General features: G+C 37.4%; 1 protein-coding gene across 1 annotated transcript; it reads left to right on the top strand.

Moving 5' to 3' along the window:
* Nucleotides 1-790: 790 nt before the first annotated feature.
* LOC127831136 (paired box pox-neuro protein-like) lies at nt 791-12,596 on the top strand. The gene is made up of 4 exons (XM_052356126.1): nt 791-803; nt 6,557-6,777; nt 7,580-8,126; nt 11,938-12,596. The coding sequence occupies exons 1-4, from the start codon at nt 791-793 to the stop codon at nt 12,282-12,284; spliced, it is 1,128 nt and encodes a 375-aa protein (XP_052212086.1). The 3' UTR covers nt 12,285-12,596.
* The last annotated feature ends 11,117 nt before the right edge of the window (nt 12,597-23,713 follow it).

Here is a 23,713-nt window from a genome sequence, read left to right as displayed (position 1 = left end):
AAGCACGGCATTCGATTAAGAATCGCTGCTTTAAACTGTACATATGATCATGCCTTGCGTACATGGCCTTAAAGAATAAGATTACGGCGATGCCTCCTCGCAAACCTGTTTGTCCACTTTGATTAATCGTTGAATAAAACTAACGATTAGTTAATTTAATTATTAATAAATAATAATAATTCATTGTTTAATATCATCAAATTCGTATCATTTATTCAGCGTTCTTTCTTTAAAAGTGCTGATATTCAAACATGTCTAAATAATTACCGGTTGTTTGCACTGTCTCGTTTATGCAAGGTAAGAAAGTCCATGAATATGAATGAATCGTGAACTAATATGCAACACAGATTAGCATGTGTGAAAACAAAGATCATTTCATAAAAACGACGATAGGGAACTTGCTGATGTAATAAACTTCAACAAAAATACCAGTGAGAGTGTCTGTTTTGGAAAAAAGGGGTTTAGTGCATGTGTGTAAAGTGTCGTCCCATATTAGCCTGTGCAGTCCGCACGGTCTAGTCAGGGATGACACTTTCTGCCTTAACTGGATTTTTGCTGAGAAGAGACTTTCTTTATATACGAAAAAGACCAGAAAAGCGTAACAGCGGTGAGTCATTGATTAGCCTGTGCGGACTGCAACGGCTACTTTCGGACTACACAGTCCGCACATGCATTAATGTGTATTTTACCATGCTTGAAGAATTCTACTTTTTTATATTTTAGAGCTGGCTTTGTTTCATGCTGGAATCTTGAAAAGTGAAGTAATACTAGCATTGCGAAGTTCACTACCATGCCACATACAGGTAAATTCAAATAGTTATTATTGGATTATATATAATTTTTGAAAATTATTGGTGTTTACATGTCATGAAAAATACCATCACTAAACCATTGACCAGACCTTTTCATGGGATATGCTACTATTAGAACTCATTTCACCCCAACGTGCACTAAGATTATATAAGTATACAATAGGTTCTTACCATATGAGTCGTGTTCTGAGAAAACTGGGCATTATGCATGTGCGTAAAGTGTCGTCCCAGATTAGCCTGTGCAGTCCACACAGGCTAATCAGGTACGACACTTTCCGCTTTATGACATTTTTCGTTTAAATGAAGTCTTTTTTTAGTAAAAATCCAATTTAGGCGGAAAGTTTCGTCCCTGATTAGCCTGTGTGGACTGCACAGGCTAATCTGGGACGACACTTTACGCACATGCATTATGCCCAGTTTTCTCAAAACGCGACTCATATTAATTACATGCGAAGATGAGGCAACACCGATGCCAATTACAAATTCAAACCACCGTTTAACATTCATACAGTAAATATTACAAAATAATTAAACAAACTATATGTGTTTTACATATGTCTTCATAAATATCCTGAATATAATATATAATAAATAATACATGTATAATCTGTATTTTACTTTCTACCTTTATCTGTTTTACTTTATTAACACTTTTAATAATTTATCGAGTATGATCGAATTTATCGAACAGCATTAAAAAATTCAATATGTAATACCTGGAAACAAGTCAATGGTCGGCGCTCAAAATTTGGGCCGAGTTACCGAACACAAACTTCTTTCTTATGTTTATTTTATTGGACTATATTTTATGTTATTTCTAGATTTGTTTGCTTTCAATACTTATTGGAGTAAACCTATCAGTTATTCTTCTCTGTGGGAAAATAATAGCATTAACATTTAACATGTTAACAGATATGCTAGACAAATCAATCTCGACGTTTGTTGTATTTTTGTATATTTTAAATTGCATAGAAGGTAGCGGACAATCTGTTTATCACTACTTGCTACGTCAGAGCACGGCATACGTTTAGTATTGTTATGCTTATTCAAGTTATATGTGTAATACCCAATCTTTTCGACAAGTCATCATGTATAATGGTGTCAAAATGAGTTGCATAATCAATAAACACAGTTTTAAAACTATTTTGCACGAAATGTCTATACGTATTAATAGTATGCGGACCTAATATACAAGCACGAGTTCTACCTTTGAAGACAACTTTACAGGGCATTAACAACTTTTGCTCATTTTCGCATATTCATTTCAAGTTATTTCTTTATATAAAAGAAAATATTTTTAAACATAATAATTTTTATTAACTCTCTCTGCCATTCGATGGATTAAATTGGTTTAAATAGCAACTCTTCTTATATAATCGAACAAAGTACATATGCAGTTAATTCTTCAAGATAGATACGATTATCATATGCATTATTGAAATTATTGGTTGAATCAGGCGCCGGTAAAAAAATACGCATCATTTCCAGACACTCCTCTATTATGCCTCTTCATTGAGTTATTGTTAAAAAAAAGTCTTCGTTTACTGGCGTGCGCGTGATCGACAGATTCACCCACCCACCCGTGCTGCAAAACGTCCTTTATGTATAACCATATAAACATTGTTTAAATAATGCGGTTAGAAAGCGAAACCAATTTATGTATCTGTTCTGTTTGATTCAAAACACATGATATATCGGATAATGAGTCTGGATTTTCCAACACGGCGCCGGCTATATTACATTACGTCGCGCTAGTTTGATAAGTTAAGCAGAACTTATTAGATTGTTGTACAATAGCTTAACTTACGATAAGTGAAAGTAATTGCTTAATAAATTTCGTATTTGATTTAATTAATTCTTTGAATGCCTTCATCAAGTTCATCCTATTCGAATATCTTATTTCTTGGTTAAACGGCAAACGAAAAAAAACTAATTATGCTTTCATGCGTTCATATAATGGAAAGCTAATCAGCGGGTCTATTTTAATTTAAGCGATTTTACGAAATAAATAACATATGGTAAATCACGTATTGCAAAGACACGCAAAAGAAGTCACGATTTGCATTACCCGAAAGTGAATAAACGAGCATCTAAATTAAAAATATTTCATTTTGTAATACGTAATTGTGTATTTATATTTTTGCACATGTCAATTAATTTGAAAATGAACATCTAATCAGTGCAGTAGTTTGAGAATACAGACAATATATGAGACAGTAAACCATTAAGATAATAATCTCAAACGATGTTTCTATTTGTAAAGGCGTGCATCAGTTCGAATTATACAAATTATCAAAAATAAAATTTAATGTCACACATGGAATTAGACTCAAATTATCGTATCTTATTTGATTGCATTTCCTAAGTGAAGAGCAATAACTCTTACGTATCCGATACCAAAAAGGTAAATTACAACATGTTCATGTAGCCGTACAGATTTTTTTACTTATCGAAAATATCATTACACTATTGTAAACTCATAAAATGGAAATTGTTACTGCTGTTCTGTCAATTTATAATTGATTATCCAAAACGATCCGTTTTGAAATATAAAAAAATCGCGCATATACAAACAGTCACGACTAAATTATCAAGATATACGCCGGTAAAACAAAAATGCTTTCTGGTGACATTACACTAAATCATTTTGTATCCCTCCGTGGTCGAAAATAGTGCCTATTTCTAAAGAGTTCCCTTTTTCTTCGAGTTTTAAAGCGATTTTGCGATCGCGACCATGCTTTTTGTGATTATTTCCTGCATCTTATATGTTTATTCACCAATTCTGTGCATTTTATTGGTGATTACGTTGAACGATGAACGTGTGGGGTGCGTTCAATGAAGTACGGGGCTTTGTCGAAATTTCACTTTCGAAACTCTATTTTTCTAGGGTGCTTGTATATGTGCGAATTTTACTTTCTTAGAAGTAGAATGACTATAGTTTTTTGGCTGCATTTATTGAAAGAGGTCAGACTTATCTTTAAAATGATACCGGTATTGCAAAATTTTATGTTCAAGAAATATCAGAGAAATGCTTGGAAAGTTTGCCGTTTTATAATGAGACTATGGGAAATGTAATACAACCTTCTAAATCTTCAATCGCGCGCAGACAATGGCGGAGTCGCAGCCATTTTGTACGACGCGAAGGTCCGTGAAAGTACCGTCGCTTCAAATTGAGAACAAATAAAATCGCACGACATATATTTGACGCGAATTAAAAACCTGTCCGTAAAACATCCGTAGTTGTTGCTAGATCGACGAGATTGTACCCGCCGGAGTTCTTGGACGGGATCTTTTAATATCGTGAAATATTAATATTAATATGTGACTTTGCCATTTCAACCCTGCGGCTCAACGTTTTAATGATAATTATGATTTTAATTTAATTCTTGTCGAGCCATTGTAGCGTTTGGGAGAAATGTTTAATGTCTGATTGAACGTCGATTTAACCTGTTAATCAGAAGATCATTTCCCTGCCCAATAATTTTGGATCAGTGGCTAGGTTACATTTGTGTTTGACGGCTAATGCAGCCGTGATTTTTGTGTAGTTTTTGCTGAAAGAGATTAAACATTTGTCATCCTTTAATTTATCCCATTCCGATTAAGGATTTAAGGGGCCAGTCAATGATACATTTAATTGATAACATCATCGTATCTCTGCAGTGGTTTTATTGACTGAGTCCTAACACGGTAAGGACAATTTTTTCTCACCTTTAATTGTATGTATTCAACACCTGCAGGCGCTTCATTTGACAAATCTTTTTTTTTTTATATAAATATTGATCGTGATTGATGTAATTTATTTAAAAATACTCATTTTAAACCGCTTAATGGTTATTTTAACTAAAAGTACATCAAAAAGACTGATATAAAATGCATTTTCAATTATTTAAAGAAAAAAGTAATGGCTATGCCAAAGTCTGCATGTTTCAGGAGCTAAATAACAATTTCTACAGTGAAACCACTCAAACATAATTCAATCACCAAACGTAAATGATTCAGAGAGGATTTGCTAAAAACAAGCATTACATGCGCTAAAAAAATATGCAAACAAATTTGAACAAATTAAGTCTGTACCGTAAATAACTACTTGAGCAACGCTTTATTGGCACTACTTAAAAGTACCACAGCTACTCTAAAGTATACTACAATGCACCATAGGTACGGAAAATATACTACAAATTACCCGGGCATACTTAATGATACTTTTAAGTATATTTTCCGTTCCCCGGGTACTTTGTAGTATATTTTAGTGTACCCGGTGTACTTTTAAGTAGTACATGAGCCAACAATAACCAATAGTGGTTGTCTCCATTTGGTAATTGTTGGCACAGGTACTACTTAAAAGTACCATGGGAACACAGTCAGTATACTATAATCTACTCCGGGTACGGGAAATACGCTTTAAGGCACCCGGTCATATTCAGGTGTACTCTATAGTATATAAGCCATACCCGGGGTACTTTGTAATGTACTTAATACTTAGTAGTACATGGGGTACTTTTAACTTGTACCGTATCCGACAATAACCAATCGAGCGTATGTAACAGTACGCTAAATACTTCCTGGAAAAAAATGCAGCGTTGTGAAACACCGTGGTTTTATACCGAGTCATTTGCTGATGTAGAAAACGTTCCGAAATATTTATAATGTACATACATTAATAAAATTAACGACATTGGTATCTGAAAAAGAACGTAGAAAAAAAACCCATAAATAGTCTTTTGTACATAGCATACGATTTTTTTCCGTACATTTGTACAAAAGAAACACAACTGAATCTTATCTAACCATAACCTTCGATTACATTTTCATTTGTTAAGCAGTATGGGCAAACGATACGAATTTTAGTCGATTACTCTGTATACGAAAATAAAGTTAAAAAGAACGCTGTGAAATGAATATTACAATTTTTAAAGCTTTACAAGAATTTATTGCGTCTATCAAGCGAGGCATGCTTTTTAGATGTTTGTAGATTTTATTATTCGCGTGTAATAAGTAGAACTGATAATCTAGATAATCGAAAATGTAGATGCGATAAAATTGATTATTAAAATTAATAATGCGTTTAAAAGCTGCAAATCGCTTGATAATCGCCGGATAACGCTAGCTGTGAATGCAAACGATTTAACGATGAATAAATTAGGCTGAAAATGCACTAATCTAATCGCTTTTTATCACACAGATTTGCAAGCGATAGCTGTTAAAACGAGGTACCTGGTAAACCAAGATTAATCGCGTAATTTCATCTATTTTACGCCACAAAGTTTGAAAATTTGACTTTCAATTTAGCTTTTTGTGCAATTTGTATTCGAACTTAGGGAACCCACATGTTTTTTGTACAATCATTTTGTTATGTTATTTAAACATGTCTTAAAAATGTAGATTTTTATGATAATAATTAAAGCATTCGTTACATATCTCGTTTTTTCTTTGTTAAAAAATAGAACTGTATCGCTTCTTAAAAAATGGGAACAAAGTTATGATACAAAAAAGGTAATCGGCATAATATAATTATGATAATTTTAATGGTTCAGTACAAATGCAAACCACTCTTTTTTGACAAGGGCGTTGAATTTCAACAACATGGATCTTCAAAAACACCCATCGATCCATTCTTTTATGTAAAAAAAAGTTAACTTTTCGCTAAAATTAATTCATTATTGTCCAAATAAATCGGGGTTGCACAATCTTGCAGATAATGCTACATTTCACCATTCGAACGTACAAGTGTCCGTGCATTTCAGGTCAGACGGGTGTAAACCAGCTGGGTGGAGTGTTCGTCAACGGGCGCCCCCTGCCGGACCACGTGAGACGCCGCATTGTGGAGCTCGCGCACATGGGCGTCCGTCCGTGCGACATCTCGCGGAGGCTGCTCGTGTCACATGGCTGCGTGAGCAAGATCCTCACTCGCTATTACGAGACTGGCTCCATCAAGCCTGGCTCCATCGGGGGAAATAAGCCGAAAGTGAGTCCGATAAGCGTATTGTTCCTTTCATTAAAAGCCATAGTGTGAGGGTGTGTGGGTGTGTGGGTGTGTTGGTGTGTGGGTGTGTGGGTGTTTGGGTGTGTGGGTGTGTGGGTGTGTGGGTGTTTGTCGAAGTATATGAGGACCTTCCGTGCCCAAGGCTGCATTATGCGAGGACCCGGAGTGAGACCCGGCACTTATACCTAATTAACTATTTGACGTACTTTAATTGGGAAGTATTTTGAATTGCAGCTGCAATTTTCAGTTATTTGTTGTTTTTGTACTGGAATATATAATATTTTGTTGTGGTCTTGTGTTGCGGTGGGAGGGGGGGGGGGGGAGGGTGGAGTATTCGGAGAAAATACCAATTGTTCGGTATGGTGATCATAAACCAAACTTTCATGTTTCCGGTAACGGGGAAAAAAGCCGGTTCGCCTGGGTGAAAGACGCCATATGAGTGTATTGTTTAATTCATTTATCAAAAGCCAGAGATGACTATCACCATACGTCTTCAAGCGTATAGTGACTACCGGTATATATCCAAGAAATCAACATAAGAGCCGCGTTCTGAGAAAACTGGGCTTAATGCATGTGAACAGGCTAATCTGGGACGACACTTTACGCACATGCATTAAGCCCAGTTTTCTCAGAACAAGGCTCATTTTTATTTTGATAAATTATTAATAATTGTTAATGTTTTCATTTTCTGATAGAAAACTTGTTAAAGGATGATATTTAAGAAATTATGTACCGTTACATAACCATTAAAATACGCATTCATAAACATTAATTCAAATTGCAGCAAGTCGCAACCCCACACGTTGTTCGCAAGATACTGCAACTGAAAAAGGACAACCCGTCCATATTCGCATGGGAGATACGTGACTATCTACTCTCCCAGAGAATATGCGATGACCAGTCCATCCCTAGCATCAGCTCCATAAACCGGATATTACGCAATGCCGGCGCGTTTAACAGCGACGGCGTCCTTACGGAGATGTCCCCGATGCTTTATGCACCGTACAGCGCGCCGGCCCTGCAAGCCCTGTACCAACGGCATCATCAGTCCGCGTTATATCCCCTCAGTATACCGGGTCTGTCGTATCCGCGGCTAGTGCAGCCGCTGATACCTCTGGAGCCGGGGGAACTTCCGGTTGATTCCTCAGTCGCCGCCGACAGATCGTCATCAAACAGCGGCGTCCTGGCCGACGATGTTGCGACACACAGCTCCCGGAAACGACATATTTCCGATGATGACGGAAAGAACGCTGCCGGCAAAAGACAGAAAGTTGAAAGACTTGAGAAAGACGGGGAGTGTGGCGACAAGAAAACAGCGGAGATAACAAAAGGTATCGTTTTATATCAACAATAATGGTCGATTAATGTAATTGCTTGTAAATTATTAATGAACGCAGACGGATTTGTTTCCAGCATAAATCGTTCGCATGGTACCGTGCGAGTTTAAATACAGAGACTGTAATGATAGGGGAAGGATGGACCAATTCGCTCAGATTGCCGCTGCTAGGGTCACAGACATTGAAAAGGCGTGAAATGCGATAGCTGTTATTTAGAAGATTTAAAGGCTGGGAATTGATAACCTGGCCTTAACGGAGTCAATAGTAACTCCTTATTTTCGACACGTGCAATGCCAGTTGTGCAGAAATAGACTTGGTCTGTTTTAATTAATTTAGTTGTACATATAATATATGTTCTCAATCCATGTTTTCATACATTTTTATATCTAAAACAAATCGTTTAATTGACATGTTTTGACACATGGTAGTTGCTTCTGTTTAATTTGAAAAGTATAACAAAACCCGTTTATTGGATGTAATAATTATTATTCCGATTACTGATGTATAAATCTATTCATACAAAATTGAAAAAATGTTAACTTATGTAAAACAAGTCGGGTGTTGTATTATTTTTGGCATACAAGTCCTCCGTGTGCAAAATGTTTTTTTTGTATAATGAAAGACTATATTTGTGTTTTCTTATTGCAGCGGTTTTCCAATAATCAAAACATAAGTTAAGAAGAAATGTATATCGCTTGGTATTTGTTCGTTAAATACTAGGTTTTTAGTACTAAATTTTTACGTATGGTATTCGCAAATCACGCGCACCAAACGCAACTATGAAGTCGATTCTCGACAGTTTCTTGTGGCAAATATTAAAGCCTCTATAACGCTTAAAATCGACGAAAATTTCGTAAAGTATTTCGTAAAATAAAGATAACACCTAAACAATCAGTGTTCCTTATAGCAATAGCCACAATTTCAATGCTATATGTGGTATGATTACATAGATTTGTGTAGATACAAAATGCTCGTTTTTTTTAATTTGTGACACAATTAAATCCGTTTTATTTTTTTATTTCCCGCGAATATATCTATTCATACGACACACGAACACTAAAATGATACCATGTTAGTGTCCATGTGTCATATGAATAGATATCGTCGCGGGAAATTAAAATGGAATTAAATATGCAACACAATAATAAAAACGAGCATTTTGTATCTACAAACATCTATTTTACCACACCACATCTGGCGTTGAAATTTCGACAATTACCTTAAGGAACATTGATTTTTAATTGTTTAACTTTATTTTACGAAATATTGTACGAAATTTTTCTTTGAGCGTTATAGAGGCTTTAATAGCTTAAGTAAATACACGGGTGCTTACTTTAAGATTAAAACGACAATATAGCATAATTTTATGCGCCACTGTGAACATTTTGTGGATATGACAAAGTTTGACAACGTCTTCGGTTAAATAAATAAACGCAGATAAATTGTGATAAATATATGAGCCTTGTTCTGTGAAAACTGGGCTTAATGCATGTGCTTAAAGTGTCATCCCAGTTAGCCTGTGCAGTCCGCGTAGGCTAATCAGGGAGGACACTTTCCGCTTTTATGGTATTTTTAGTTTCAAGGAAGTCCCTCTTTACCGAAAATCAGGTTTAGGCGGAAAGCGCGTCCCTGATTAGCCTGTGCGGACTGCACATGCTAATCTGGGATGACACTGTACGCACATGCATTACGCCCAGTTTTCTCAGAACAAGGCTCATATATTAATTGTTGACAAAACGCCGTGATACAGGTGTTTGGAAACGGAACACTGCGTGCATGGTCTCGAGAATGTAACTAAGCGGATTCAATACAAGATAAATAACGAACATGCTACTGAGGTATTGAATGCACAATTTATATTGTTGTTGATAACCCTTTGTGGCTTACAGGCTTATTGTTTGTATTCTGAATTTTAGAATCTGCTTTTCAAAAAAAAAACATGGAATATAGATGTTGAACACATTTTTTTTAAACATAAAATGTTTGTCCCTCTTCCACATGAAACGTCAAATTTCTCCGTTTACCGGAATATGTTGAAAAGACTGGGTCAAAGTTTGGACAATTATATTTTTTCATAAGAGTCAAATAATGGAAAAGTCATATATATGTGTTTTTTTATTACGTTTGCCATGTTAACAATCGTGCTTCTTGGTCTTAAGCAAGTTATTATATGAGGCCTGCTCTGGGAAAACGGGGTTAAACGCATTTGCGTAAAGTGTCGTCTCAGAATAGCCTGTGCAGACCGCAAGGCTTATCAGGTATGACACTTCCGCCTTGACCAGATTTTCATTTTGAAGAAAAATTCCATAAAAGCGATGCTCATATAATTCTAGAAATCCCAGCAAAGACAAAAGGCAAGACATACTCTATGAGAACTAATTCACGATTGGAAACTGAATGTAGTCAGCGCAGGTGATGTTCCACTGCTTTAAGGCTGTAAATGTCACATTTGACAAACCCAGATATTGAGTCCTGCAATCCATTCACGCGACAATCTCATTTACGGCCCCTTATCCTGATCGTTTTCGGTTGATTCTAAGATTTCCCCCGGCTTTTGTGCGAGCGCGGACATATTTATTATACGTCATGAGACTTAAATGACCAATAAAACCGAGTATGGCTGCTACGTATTAGTTATATATGAAGAACATGGTGTTTACAGTTAATTTAGTCATGATGATACTTGATAACGAAACGCTTCGCCTTTTTGCCACCTGTTTATTTAGATACACGATATGTCTAAATGTTAAACAAAATGTGAGCAATTGCCAGTTATTTACCTCGCATGAATGCCAAATTAACTTAACATACAATTTTGATCTGATTTATGGGCGAGTTTGGATATGCTTAAATCGTACTATGAATGGGTGATTAAGGAAACTAACCCACAACGGTTCAGAAGAATTCGTTTCGTTTACTTCTTTTAACGAACAACCGTTTGAGATCATCCACCGTAAATGGCAGGTTCTTTTGTTATCGTGTTTGTGCAGCTTTGACGAATGTTCTGGCGACATCTGTGTTTCCAAGTCCTGACGATATACAGACATAATAAATATCATCTGGAGCAGCGCGTTTCTTAATGAATGATAATTTTAGATCAATCCGTAATGACATTCCATTAGATAGCTTTCTTCTGTAAAGCTTATTGCGTCACAATCTTTGACATTCAAGGCTTTATTATCAGTTATTTGATCGGAAACTAGAGTTGTTCCGTTTTATAGACAATAAACTCAAAGCTTTGGTAAATAATTGGTGGAATCTTCACATAAAGCGATTCTGCGCATGAATATTTAATGAACAATTTTGCAAGTAGTCCTGTTAATTGCGCTCATTAACAGGCTTGTCAATCAATCGAGATAGCGCGGAATCGCTTTGTGGGCCTGAAGCGGTGTCATTATTAATTAGAAAATAGCGAGAGACAATCTCTGCATAATAGACACGCTCAGAAAACTATAAATATGTATTCCTTACTTAATGTAGCCATGCTATTTTATGGTAATTTTCAAACAAAAATACCGAACAAGCGTTGCGATAAGCAGCCGTATACAATTACTTAGGTTAATATTGAACCATTTTGCCACATAAACAACAATTACATTTGCAGAATCGGATTTAAATGATGAGAAATTACACTTAAAACATACAAAACTGTATATCCTGAACGGTTTTGTTCTATCTTTTGAGAGAATATATAATTTTTCCTATCAGAGAATGATTTCTTAGTTGAACGAACAACCATACGTGTACTATGTAAACTTTGAAAATTGTATTCATGGTCATATATACGGTCTGTTTCTTATTTCAGTAACGAGTTTGACACGACTGGGGACGCACGAAACACCAGCGGAACCAACAAAGGAACAGCGAGTGAAAACCATGTACTCTATAGCAGAACTAGTTAAGGACAATCACAAATCACCAACTGCATTGCCACCATTGACCTCCGAAAATGAGACCGCAAAAAGCGCGTTCCACGTCCATGCTTCAAGGGCGTCGTTACACGAGTTAGATCTCTGGAAACACCACTTCTTAATACCTGGAATGTATGCGCTGCCAATGCCGTCTGCCTCATACGACACTATGGCCATGCGCCAGATGACGTCAGCATTAGCGTTGCGTTACCATAGCGACACACGATTCTGTTCAAGTTGAAATGTGCGTGCGATTTCCCAATCATTGTTAATTGTATTTAATGAATGACCAATCTCCGTGACTCTCCGGGCGTGCTTGTGTTGGTACCTGTATAACTGATATCGAGACGAAGAATGTTAGTGGTTTTTCGTGTAAGACGTGAGATCATTAAGGTAAATTAGCATTCAGAGTTTCAAAATCTAATGAAATTAATGGAACATGTAATGCGTTTATTTTTCCGATTTCATTAAGACCGGAAACATCGGACCTGCGAACGGAACCGTATCAGCGATACGTACCTTTTATTGCCGACTTATTTTAGAATCCAGATTGCAAGTGCTTTTATGTCTTGCTATCATTGTTTGAAATCTTATCGTGAATAAAAATGTTATAATATCACACGTCTTCTCCAGCAGAGTCGTAAAAATAAAAATAAATACTTGGTTTTGAGAAATGTGAGAAAATGCATAATTTTTGTATCATTCTTACAACCTGTATTTCTGAATTACTCTCGATATTTTCTGAACAAAGAAAAACACATACCATGTTATCAGCAATAAAATGTTATGATTGCTGCGATTGTGTATGCATGTATACCCACTAAATGCATATCAATAACATAACAAGAAAAGTATTGATGCAAATAATCAAAGGGCGTCGGGAATTTCAGTGTAAAAGGCACTCAATGAAGTTACATGGAACGATTTTTTTTCTACTGTTAATATTAATATATTGGCCGATTATTTTAAACAAAATAGAAAAAGATACTGGTATAACCATTATCTATGATTTTGTGTTATAATCTCCAAATAACCATTGTCTATGATGTTGTGTTATAACCCCCAAATAACCATTATCTATGATTTTGTGTTGTAACCCCCAAATATTTCATAGTTTATTTTATTTACGTTGTTTTTTTTTACTGACATCCGTGTGCAGTTTTCATTCATGGAACAGAACTGTATAGGTTTTAAAAGATCTGCTTCATCTTGTAAGCGTAATTTCATATTTTTCTCAACTTCAAGGGGAGATGATTCTGAACTTATTCTTACGTTGCTCATTTACGATAGGGCTTGAATACTCATTGATATGAAAACACTGTAAAAGTTTTAATGTGTTTACGACCCCCCCCCCTCTCACGCATATATTTTTAATGGACATAATAAAAACAAAAAATGGCTACAATAAAACAGCATATTTATTTAAACTAAAATGTCTACATCAAAACAAAAAGTTAACATAGATCTCATCTCATCTTCGCATGTGGTCCAATCTGGGACATAGGCCGCCAACCAGCTTCCTCCAGGCGTCTCGGTTCTGGGCGAGTCTCTCAAGCTGCCCCCATGTTTGGCCCATCTGCTTAGCATCTGCATCCAGGTCACGGCGCCAGGTGTTTCTAGGCCGCCCTCTCTTCCTTTTCCCTTGGGGGTTCCATGTGTGAGATTGCCTTGTCGTATTGGATGCAGGCCTATCCACCTCCAACATCACTGAAGGATGTCTTCTTCAACTGGCTGCTGGTTTGTTCTTCTCCATAATTCTTCGTTGGAGATCTTGTCTGGCCAGCGGATCTTGAGGATCTTCCTGAGGCAGGTGTTGATGAAGACCTCTATTTTCTTTATGGTGGTGACAATGGTTCTCCAGGTCTCTGCTCCATAGAGGAGTAGCGGCTTCACGATCGTATTGAAGAGCCTAATATTGGTGGTGATGCCAATTACGCTGGATCCCCAGATGTTTTTCAGCTGATGGAAGGCTGCTCGTGCTTTACCGATGCGGGTTCTGACATCTGCATCCGTTCCTCCCTGGTTGTCCAGAATGCTGCCGAGATAGGTGAAGCTGTCCACCTCCTCCAGCGCCTCGCCTTGGACTGTGAAGGGTGTGTTGTTTGATGCGTTGGTCCTGAACACCTTGCTCTTTCCCTTTGTTGATGGTGAGGCCCAGTCTAGCTGAGTTGTCCGCTACCATGTTTGTCTTTTCCTGTATATGTTGTTGGGTGTGGGAGAGAAGAGCCAAATCATCGGCAAAGTCGAGGTCTTCCAACTGTTCCCAGAGTGTCCACTGAATTATATTCCGCTTCTGCTCCGTTGATGTCTTCATTACCCAGTCTATGGCCAGCAGGAACAGGAAAGGTGAGAGTAAACAGCCTTGCCTCACACCAGTTCTCACTTCAAAGGCATCCGTGAGCTGTCTGCCGTGAACAATTCTGCAGGTCATTCCCTCATAAGACTTCCTGATGATGTAGGTGATCTTTTCTGGCACTCCGTAGTGTCTCAGAAGTCTCCAGAAGGACTCCCGGTCAACGCTGTCGAACGCCTTTTCATATTCAATAAAGTTGACATACAACGGCGAATTCCACTCCAGGGATTGTTCCAGAATGATGCGCAGGGTTGCGATCTGATCCGTGCACGATCTCTGCTTTCGGAAGCCTGCTTGTTGGTCATGGAGATGCGGGTTTACTGCGTCTTTCATTCGGTTCAGTAGGATATGATTAAACACATTTCCTGGGATGGACAACAGCGTGATTCCTCGGTAGTTGGAGCAGGAACTGAGGTCGCCTTTTTTGGGAAACTTGATGAGGTAACCCTCTTTCCACTCTGGTGGGATTTCTTCTTCTTCCCATATCTTGCTGAAGAGCAGGTGTAGTAGGTCCACACTGGTCTCCACGTCAGCCTCAAGCGCTTTTGCCGGTATGCTGTCAGGTCCTGCCGATTTGCCGTTCTTCAATTGTTTGATGGTGCTGCTGATCTCTTCCTTTGTGGGAGTGCAGCATTTGATTGGCAGATCGCTTGTAGCTGGCAGAATCTCCGGTGGGTTCACAGGGGCTGGCCTGTTGAGTAGCTCTTGGAAGTGCTCAATCCACCTCTTCTTCTGCCCTTCATCATCTGGTATTACTCCTCCATGTTTGTCCCTTACTGGCCTCTCTCGCTTGGCAAACTTTCCTGCTAATCTCTGGGTGATGGAGTACAGATCGTTCGTTCTGTTCTGATAGGCTGCCTCTTCCGCCTCTGTTGCAAGCGTCTATAGGTAGTTCCTCTTGTCTTCTCTGATACTTCGCTTGACGCTCCTATTTGCTTCGGTGTACTCTTCTTGTGCTTTCATTTTTGCGGCTCGTGTTCTGCTGTTGTTTACACTTGCCTTCTTTTCTCGTCTTTCCTCAACTTTCTGAAGCGTCTCTGCTGACATCCACTCCTTGTGGGTGTAAAACTTGGGGCCCAGTACTTCTTGGCATGTTGAAGTCACTGCTTCTTTCACGTTCTGCCACTTCTGCTCTATCGTCCCTTCTTCAAGCAGCTCCTCTAGGACCTGGAACTTGTTGGATAGAGTGACCTTGAATTCTTCTTGCTTTCAGGTGTCTTTCAGAGTGGCAGTGTTGTACCGTTGGCGTTGGTTGGGCCCCCCTGTCCAACTCTTATTCAGCTTTAGTTTCAATCGGGCGACAAGGAGATGATGGTCCGAAGCCACGTCTGCTCCTCGCTTGACACGTACATCCTGAAGAGAGCGACGAAAACGCCTTGTGATGCACAAGTGGTCAATCTGGTTCTCCGTTAACAGGTCTGGTGACACCCAAGTTGCCTTGTGTAGCCTTCTGTGGTGGAAAACACTTCCTCCAACGACCAGGTTACTTGTGGCGCACAGGTCGGCGAATCTCTCCCCGTTGTCGTTCATCTCGCCTAACCCTTGCTTTCCCATGATCTCCTCATATCTTCGGTTGTCACTGCCGATCTTGGCGTTGAAGTCACCAATTAGAATAATGATGTTTCTCTTTGGTCTGTCTTGTATGATGGTTGACAGTCTATTGTAGAAGTTGTCCTTCTCATCCTCTGTACTGTCGTTTGTTGGGGCGTAGCACTGGATTATGTCCATGTTGATCCTCTTCTTCTTTTTAAGGAAAGAGGCCGTCATGGTCCGAGGTCCGTGTGCCTCCCACCCGATGAGCGCTCTCTATGCCGACTTGGAAAGCATTAAGGCTACTCCCTGGGTGTGTGCTGCATCCTCCTGCTCATGCCCCGAGAACAACAGTTATTCACCGGAAGACAGTCGCTTCTGCCCAGAGCCAGTCCATCTTGGTTCACTGATCCCTAGGATGGTGAGGTTGAACTTCCTCATCTCTGCGGCCACTTGTGCTGTCTTCCCGGTCTCATACATGGTTCGGACATTCCATGCACCGATGGTGGTAGTGGTCCTGGTGGAGATTATGTTCTTCGGCCTGATGGCTTCCAGTTGACACTGGCTTTCAAGGTCCGGCGTCATACGTTCTCCCAGGTCCGTGATGTCTGTTGTTATTCTGTTTGGCGTTTCTGTAGCAATAAGGTTTCAACAGGGTAGGGTAGCTAGCCCTACGTCCAACCCTCCTGCTTTTTCAGCGCGGGCTTGGGACCGTCCTTGGCGGAGTTAACATAGAACACAAATACAATACTTTGATTCTACTGGGGCTCGAACCTTGGGCCTCTCATATGTGAAGCGAGCGTGTTTTTTAACAATTAACAATTTTTTAACAAGAGTGCTTTTTTTCTTATTTAAAATCTAACATTTTATGAAGCATTTTTTAAGTGTGAATATGTTTTTGATAAGATCTTACTTTTAGTTGTATAACTTGTGTCGAGGTATGTGCTTTTAAAGGGGCCTTTTCACGTTTTTCACGTTTTGGTAAATTGACAAAATTTTAAAAAATTGTTTCAGATTTGCAAATTTTCGTTTAAGTTATGGTATTTAAGAGAAAACAGTAATACTGAACATTTACCATGCTCTAAAATACCAATTATATGCATCTTTTGACGATTTAAAAAACTAAAAATTATAAAGCGTTTCAACGCGAAACGATTAAATAATTTGGAGAGTTCTGTTGTTGTCGTTATATTTTGTGAAACTTCGAGTATTACTTACATAAAGTATAAAATACCATCGTTATTGCATAAGCACGGATGGCCGAGTGGACTGAGTGGTAGACTTTTACTCCAGGACTCCAGGGGTCAGTGTTTGGAGCCCTGTTGATGGTTACTTTTTTCTTTTATAAATTTTATTCTTGATTCTTTTACTGGAGCTTTTTAGATCCAATGTTTACATTTATCGATATAAAGCATGTTAAGACAAACTTCAATACATGTCAAAATCTGTGAAAAGCCCCTTTTATATCTATGATTATATGCTGTTTGATAGACATGATGGAAATGTTCGGTAAAATATCAGATATAAGAAACTCGAATGGCTAGGAACAGCCAACAAAAATTGTACAATGACCTAGTAGTGTCAAGCCTTCGTCTTCGGTCTATGTACAATTTGCTGCTGCCCTACTAGTCACGATCATAACATACGGTGCACAGCGGAATTATATACATGTATTTGTTAAAAGATGTGATTTTTTCCTCGGATTCGATTGACCCAGTGGCCATTTCTGAGATTCAAGCGACCCGAACAAATCCGATTTTGAAAACACTCCGCATATTTCAATGGCAGCATTATAATGATAACGTGTTATAATTGTTGTAACCAGCGATGCGATTGGGTGTTGCTTCCCAATCGTCCAATCAAAATCAGTCTTTGAAAATGTGCTGGTAACATCTTTGCTGATTCATTTGCAAATTACGTCGCTTCGAAGACGATACAGTTTATCGAAAGAAAGAACGACCCTCGCCGATCTCGGCGATTGATAAATTAGTGCATATCACATTTACATGGCAATTACAGGAAATAACCGTGACTATTAACCAAAAAGTAATACAAGTTTCCCAATCGTTATGGTAACTGTCTTGCATTGAACGGCGCGGTGTATTCGATGTGAAAATGCCAAATGCCGTTAATAGAAAACTGTTCAAAGTGTAAACGTTCAACAAAGTGTTTATCTAAAACTATTTTAAATATCCGTAAATGCTCAAAATCAACGAATACTTCGTAAAATAAAATCACCCCATACAAAATCAGTGTTTCTTATAGCAATAGCCGAAATTTCAACGCTAGATTTGGTTTGGTAACATAGATTTAACGAGATACAAAATTCTCGTTTATGTGGGACAATATATTCCTTTTGAATTTCCCGCGACGATATGCGAACATTTACGCGAGATTGGCTTCGGGCAGCGTCGGAAGCATGACGTAGTTCACATAAATAATCATTATGTTATTAATGAGAAACTTATTTTACAACTGAAGATGACGAAGACATTTGGTCCACAAGCGGTTTGTAAACACAGTTGAATTTCGGAATTTGATGACGGCAGCTGTAGATTTCTGGGATACCTTGCATACAATATGCAAATTAACGCGAACCGAATGAATCCGATATTGACTCGAGATCATCCGTAAAACGAAACAAGATGATATCGTGAAACGACTTTTAAATGCTAACAAGTTGCAGAATTTTGTATTTTTTTGCTTTTTACACCAATGTTACTTGTTTTACGGTTTACCTATTGTACTTAACCTTTGTATGACACTTTTTGTTGTTGGACGTTTTTATATAGAAATAGTATTGAACCGTGTTAACGGATCTGTAAAAGGTTTTACCTCCGTTTTACGCATCTCGTTCTCAAAATCAGTCGACAGAATTGTCCAACTCTCGGACTTCAACTGAAACACACACCTACTTTCTTAATTGGGCTGCTTGGCCGGTCACTATAATGCAATTGGACTCGGAGTGGGCTTTTCTATTTTAATCTTTGTGTCAACCAATTTATGCTGTAATGGACGATTTAAACAACACTGGCCAACATTAACATACATTTTATTACTATAAAAGTAAGGTCAGATCCAGAGCATATTCATTGTTTGATATATGTTTCTTATGAAATGTTAGATTTTAAACTGTAAATAATAATTGAAAACAAAGCACTTGTTCAATGGCCAGTGTAAACAACGAAAAACAGAAAAGCGCTACCGCACAACGCAACGTTGTTTTCTCTAATTCGCTTCTTAAAATTTAAGAAAGCGCGGTTTTTATTAAACAAATAGGCACCGGTCCATAAACTGTTGATTTCCATGATCTAGTTTACGGACATAATCCGGCAAATTTGAAAAAGGCAATATAACTTCGTATAAATATATCATACATATTGGACAAAATTGTAATGCTTTTCATTGCATTCCATATTTCCTAAGCGATCTGTGTTAACAAAAGTCAATAACGTGATTGAGTAGACTAATAGGGTCATTCGAATATTTATGGATAAAATACAAATAATTTATGTGCCGCACTTCAACACGTTTTGTCAAAAATTAAACTTGTAGCTCGTCCCGATATGTTATTCAGCTTTATCCGTTATGCGGGTTCAATAAAAGCGAACTTTACCATATCATATCAATTTAATTTAAGTTGAAAACGTATAATTTGATTAACGGCCAAGGTAACGCTTGAACTACGTACAATTCAGTCATAATACGAACTACCGGTGTTGCATCTGTTCAAGGGAAGTAACACATTTCTTGTGTTGCAAAAATTGTAATGCTTTATTTCCCCTCACATAGAAATTGGTCATTAAAGGTGCATTTTCACAGATTTTGGCATTTATTGAAAAATGTCATTGAACGCTTTATATTGATGCATGTAAACATTGGATCTAACAAGCTCCAGTAAAAAAGAATACAATTAAAAGAGAAAAAAGTAACCCTTAACTGGGCTCAAACCACTGACCCGTGGAGTCCTGGAGTAAAAGTCTACCACTTAGACCACTCGACAATCAGTGCACATACAATGAGCGATATGTTTTATACTTTATATAAGCAATCCTCGTAGTTCCACATAATATAACAACAACAACAGAACGTTCCAAATTATGCAATCGTTTCGCGTTGCAAAGCTTTATAACTTTTAAGTTTTTAAATCGTCAAAGGATGCGTATAATCCGATATTTAAGAGCACGGTAAATGCTCAGTATTACTGTTTTCTCACAGATATCATAACTAAAACGAAAATTTGCGAATCTGAAACATTTTTTTAAATTTTTCCTCAATTTATCAAAACATGAAAAGGCCCCATCAATGGCTTCGTTCTTATAATAATAATAATAATAATAATAATAATAATAATAATAATAATTATAATAATAATAATAAAAAAAATGATAATAATAATAATACTACTACTACTAATAATAATTATAATAATAATAATGATAATAATAATAATAATAATAATAATACATTTTTTCTTCGTTTTTTTGCAGATTGTTCAAGCCTAGTATTCACTTAAAAATGAATATTTACTCTTTGAAAAATGGAATAAAAAGGCATTTCGTTATACATCATAGAAAAAAAAAAACAATTTGAATAAATGCATGCGCCCTCGGAAAACAGGGTTTCATGAGTGCAGAAATCAACAAAAGCCAGGTTGCTCCATAAATGTGCTAAAAAACGTTCATCTTCAACATTCCCCAATACATGCACGGCAAAATGATGCAAAGCCAAATACATAAGAGACAGGAAATAACCACAAACGGCATAAATGCGGTTGCTAAATGGCTTTTATATCAGCAGAAAAAAGCAACAGTTTAAAATTGGGAACTAATTTCGAATGTGCCCTAGCGGGATGCACACATGCTTAGTTGAATATAACCTTCTTAAATCGGCCCGTTTTCTGCGAGGACTATCTGTTTTGAAAAAAAGGCAACAAGACGAGTGTTCTAAAAAGTAATTAAAGTAATCAGTTCACATTTACATGCATTAATTCATACTCATAAAGAGCAATCAACATGTCGGCTAGCTTAGCTGGGACAGAACAACTATCCGTATAGGGAAAATGAATCCGAATTCCTTTTATGTTACCTAGATTGTAAGCGCGTTCATCGTGCATTTCTTTTTACGATCATTCTCCCCCTACGTTTTATTCAATTTTGAAATATATGTATCCCGGAAAAGCAACCTTTTGGAAAAAACCACTACTCTGCTGGTACAAATAAAGCTGACCATTTTTTATTTTTTTGTAAATCACACACCATATCAGTCGTTATTACTTAAAGTATGTTATCATTGGGTGATATTATACACAAGCGTTGTTTGTAACGAGGGAGAAGTGTTTTTTTTTTAATTTCTTGCGAATTCCGGGATCAGTCTATTGGACAATTGTCAATTGCCGGTACTAGTGTTGGCGATTTGGATTATAGTTCGTTAGAGCCTGTCAAAATGTGTGTAAAAAATCGCCAGTATTAACTTGGCAATCACCGTTATGCACGAAGAACAGCTTACTAAGTATACTATTGTGACTTCACTAAACTCATTCAAATTTTGCATGAACAAAACGCCATGGAAATCGAGGGGAAAATCAAAGCGTATAATGTATTCAAATGGCATTCACAAGTACCAAATCAATATAGTAGAGCTTAATTAACAAACAAACACACTATTAAACATAATTGTAATCACTGATCGATCTGAGGTCACAATCTTCGTTCGCAAGAAACACCTTACTGCAATCAAAAGAAGAAAGGTAAGGGTTTTAAAATATCTCAAATACGCACATATAGCAATTAATAACGTATGTTATTAAGGGAAGGGGAAGTAGCCACTGGAAGAAATATGATCTACGTATACGAGTTGTAGTTTCTGGCTTATTCGGCTAGCGATGTTGGTGCACACTAAAACAACCCTGTTTCAATCTCCACTGACGGCGAATGGTTTAGTTGGTGGTAATCAAACTGAACAATCCATCATTGCAGCACGAATCCTCTTAAAAAATGCCTTTGAAAAAAAAAACAGCCAGGTCAGCCAATGTCGAAACTTTGTATTACAAATAAGATTAAAACGTCAGTCGCTGTTTCTGTCAATGCTTATTTTGCGGTGTTGGGGTTGAGTTACTGGATATTTACAAGTAACGTATGGGGATGGTTGTTGAGTCCAATATATATGATTTTTAAACCATTGATCTTTCAGCTTGATGTCGAACTGAATTGTGTTTATTTCTATATAAAATTGGTATAATGACCTACTTGCATACTCCTTGTGTTTTGGAACAGAAAAGATTTTCCTCATTTCATTTGTCTACATTTGATGTTAAACAGCCCGTACATTTATTCTTGCATGGTTTTCGACTGCCTTTCTTCAAATTCGAAATACTCCCGGCCGTGCTTATCGGTACAAAGCTTCATAGCCTCCATCACATACTTCTATGCCCATTTGTTCAAACTTTATTGTGATAAAAAACACTGTGAGTTGAAAATGCTTTCTGACGTTGAATTTCCCAGCTGGTTGATGTCATTTTAAATAGCTTCGGTTTATTTCACAGACCTTTAGGCTTCAGTTGTTTTGTTTGGCCTGAAATACATCATTAGTTTTCACACATGCCGCGCTATGTTTAATGTATAGTTCTGGTCCCGCAAAAAAAGGTAAAACATGCAAAGGCATCAGCGGAGACAAGTTGGTTCATAGTTTGGAAGTGATAAAAATAGCAATAAGGTTTGGATTTTAAAAACTGAATGTTTATTTCTTAATTTGGATGTACTTGCAAGAGAAACTTTGATTCTCATGGCAGCGAATACACCTTTCTTTCTACGTAATATCACCATTCAATGTCTGATACGCAAATACTATATCGAATGCGTCAAATTCGTCAAAATATAACAATTATGTTAAAACTTTGCAAACTGAATCTTGATTTCTTTATTTAAATGTACTTGACAAAAATTACACTGGCAACGAAATCCATAGTTTGTCATTTCTTATAATTGACACAGAGAAAAGTATTTACTGAAAATATACGTAGATTCTGCAATAACTCAGCGCAGACATGCACTCTGCCTTGTTTTGAAATGTATAAATTATCTATTAGATACTTTTGCTTCTAGAAATTTCCGTTTTCTGGTCGAGCGTTCAGAAATGCCCCTATATTTTATAACGTACATGTAAACGTGTAGTTACAAATGCATCCGTTTGAACGCTACGCTGATATCACGGTACCAGTTCAATGTGTGTGTTACATAGTGAGACGTTGGTGCGTCACTTTCTGAATAGACATAGGCGGTTGCAAAGCATACATTTAGGTATCTTGGGTTCTCCTGGTGACTCATATGTTCTAGATACGAGTCCCTTGGCCGTCCTTGGTCAATACACTCATAGTGATCGCCAGGTACATGTTGTCGTAGTTTGGAATTCTGGAACCCGGGATTACCTCGGCATACGGTTCAGTTCGTGCTAATGTGCGACAGGGGCTGGACACCAAATGACGCAAAACTTTCAAACTGCTGGGAACCATACTTTATGACACTTGTTATTGACGCTTGTGTATTCGAATGTAATTGTGTGGGGCTCATATTTCTGATTGGCGACTGCGTTCCAAATAAAGTCGAATCGTATATTTGAGATTAGAAAAACACTTTTACTTTCGATTTTAACGTATAGATTAGCAAAAAACTAACAACACACTTGAGTCAAAATGACGAATTTTCCACCGATCCCAATCTCATAATGGTGACATAACACGTCAATGCTTTGGAAAATAAGTGTAATGCTTACATGCTAGCGTTTAAAAT

Source organism: Dreissena polymorpha, chromosome 5 (assembly GCF_020536995.1).
Source record: "Dreissena polymorpha isolate Duluth1 chromosome 5, UMN_Dpol_1.0, whole genome shotgun sequence".
In the NCBI taxonomy this organism is placed as follows: domain Eukaryota; kingdom Metazoa; phylum Mollusca; class Bivalvia; order Myida; family Dreissenidae; genus Dreissena; species Dreissena polymorpha.
The sequence above is the reverse complement of the archived record's forward strand: the minus strand, read 5'-3'. Positions and strand labels throughout refer to the sequence as shown.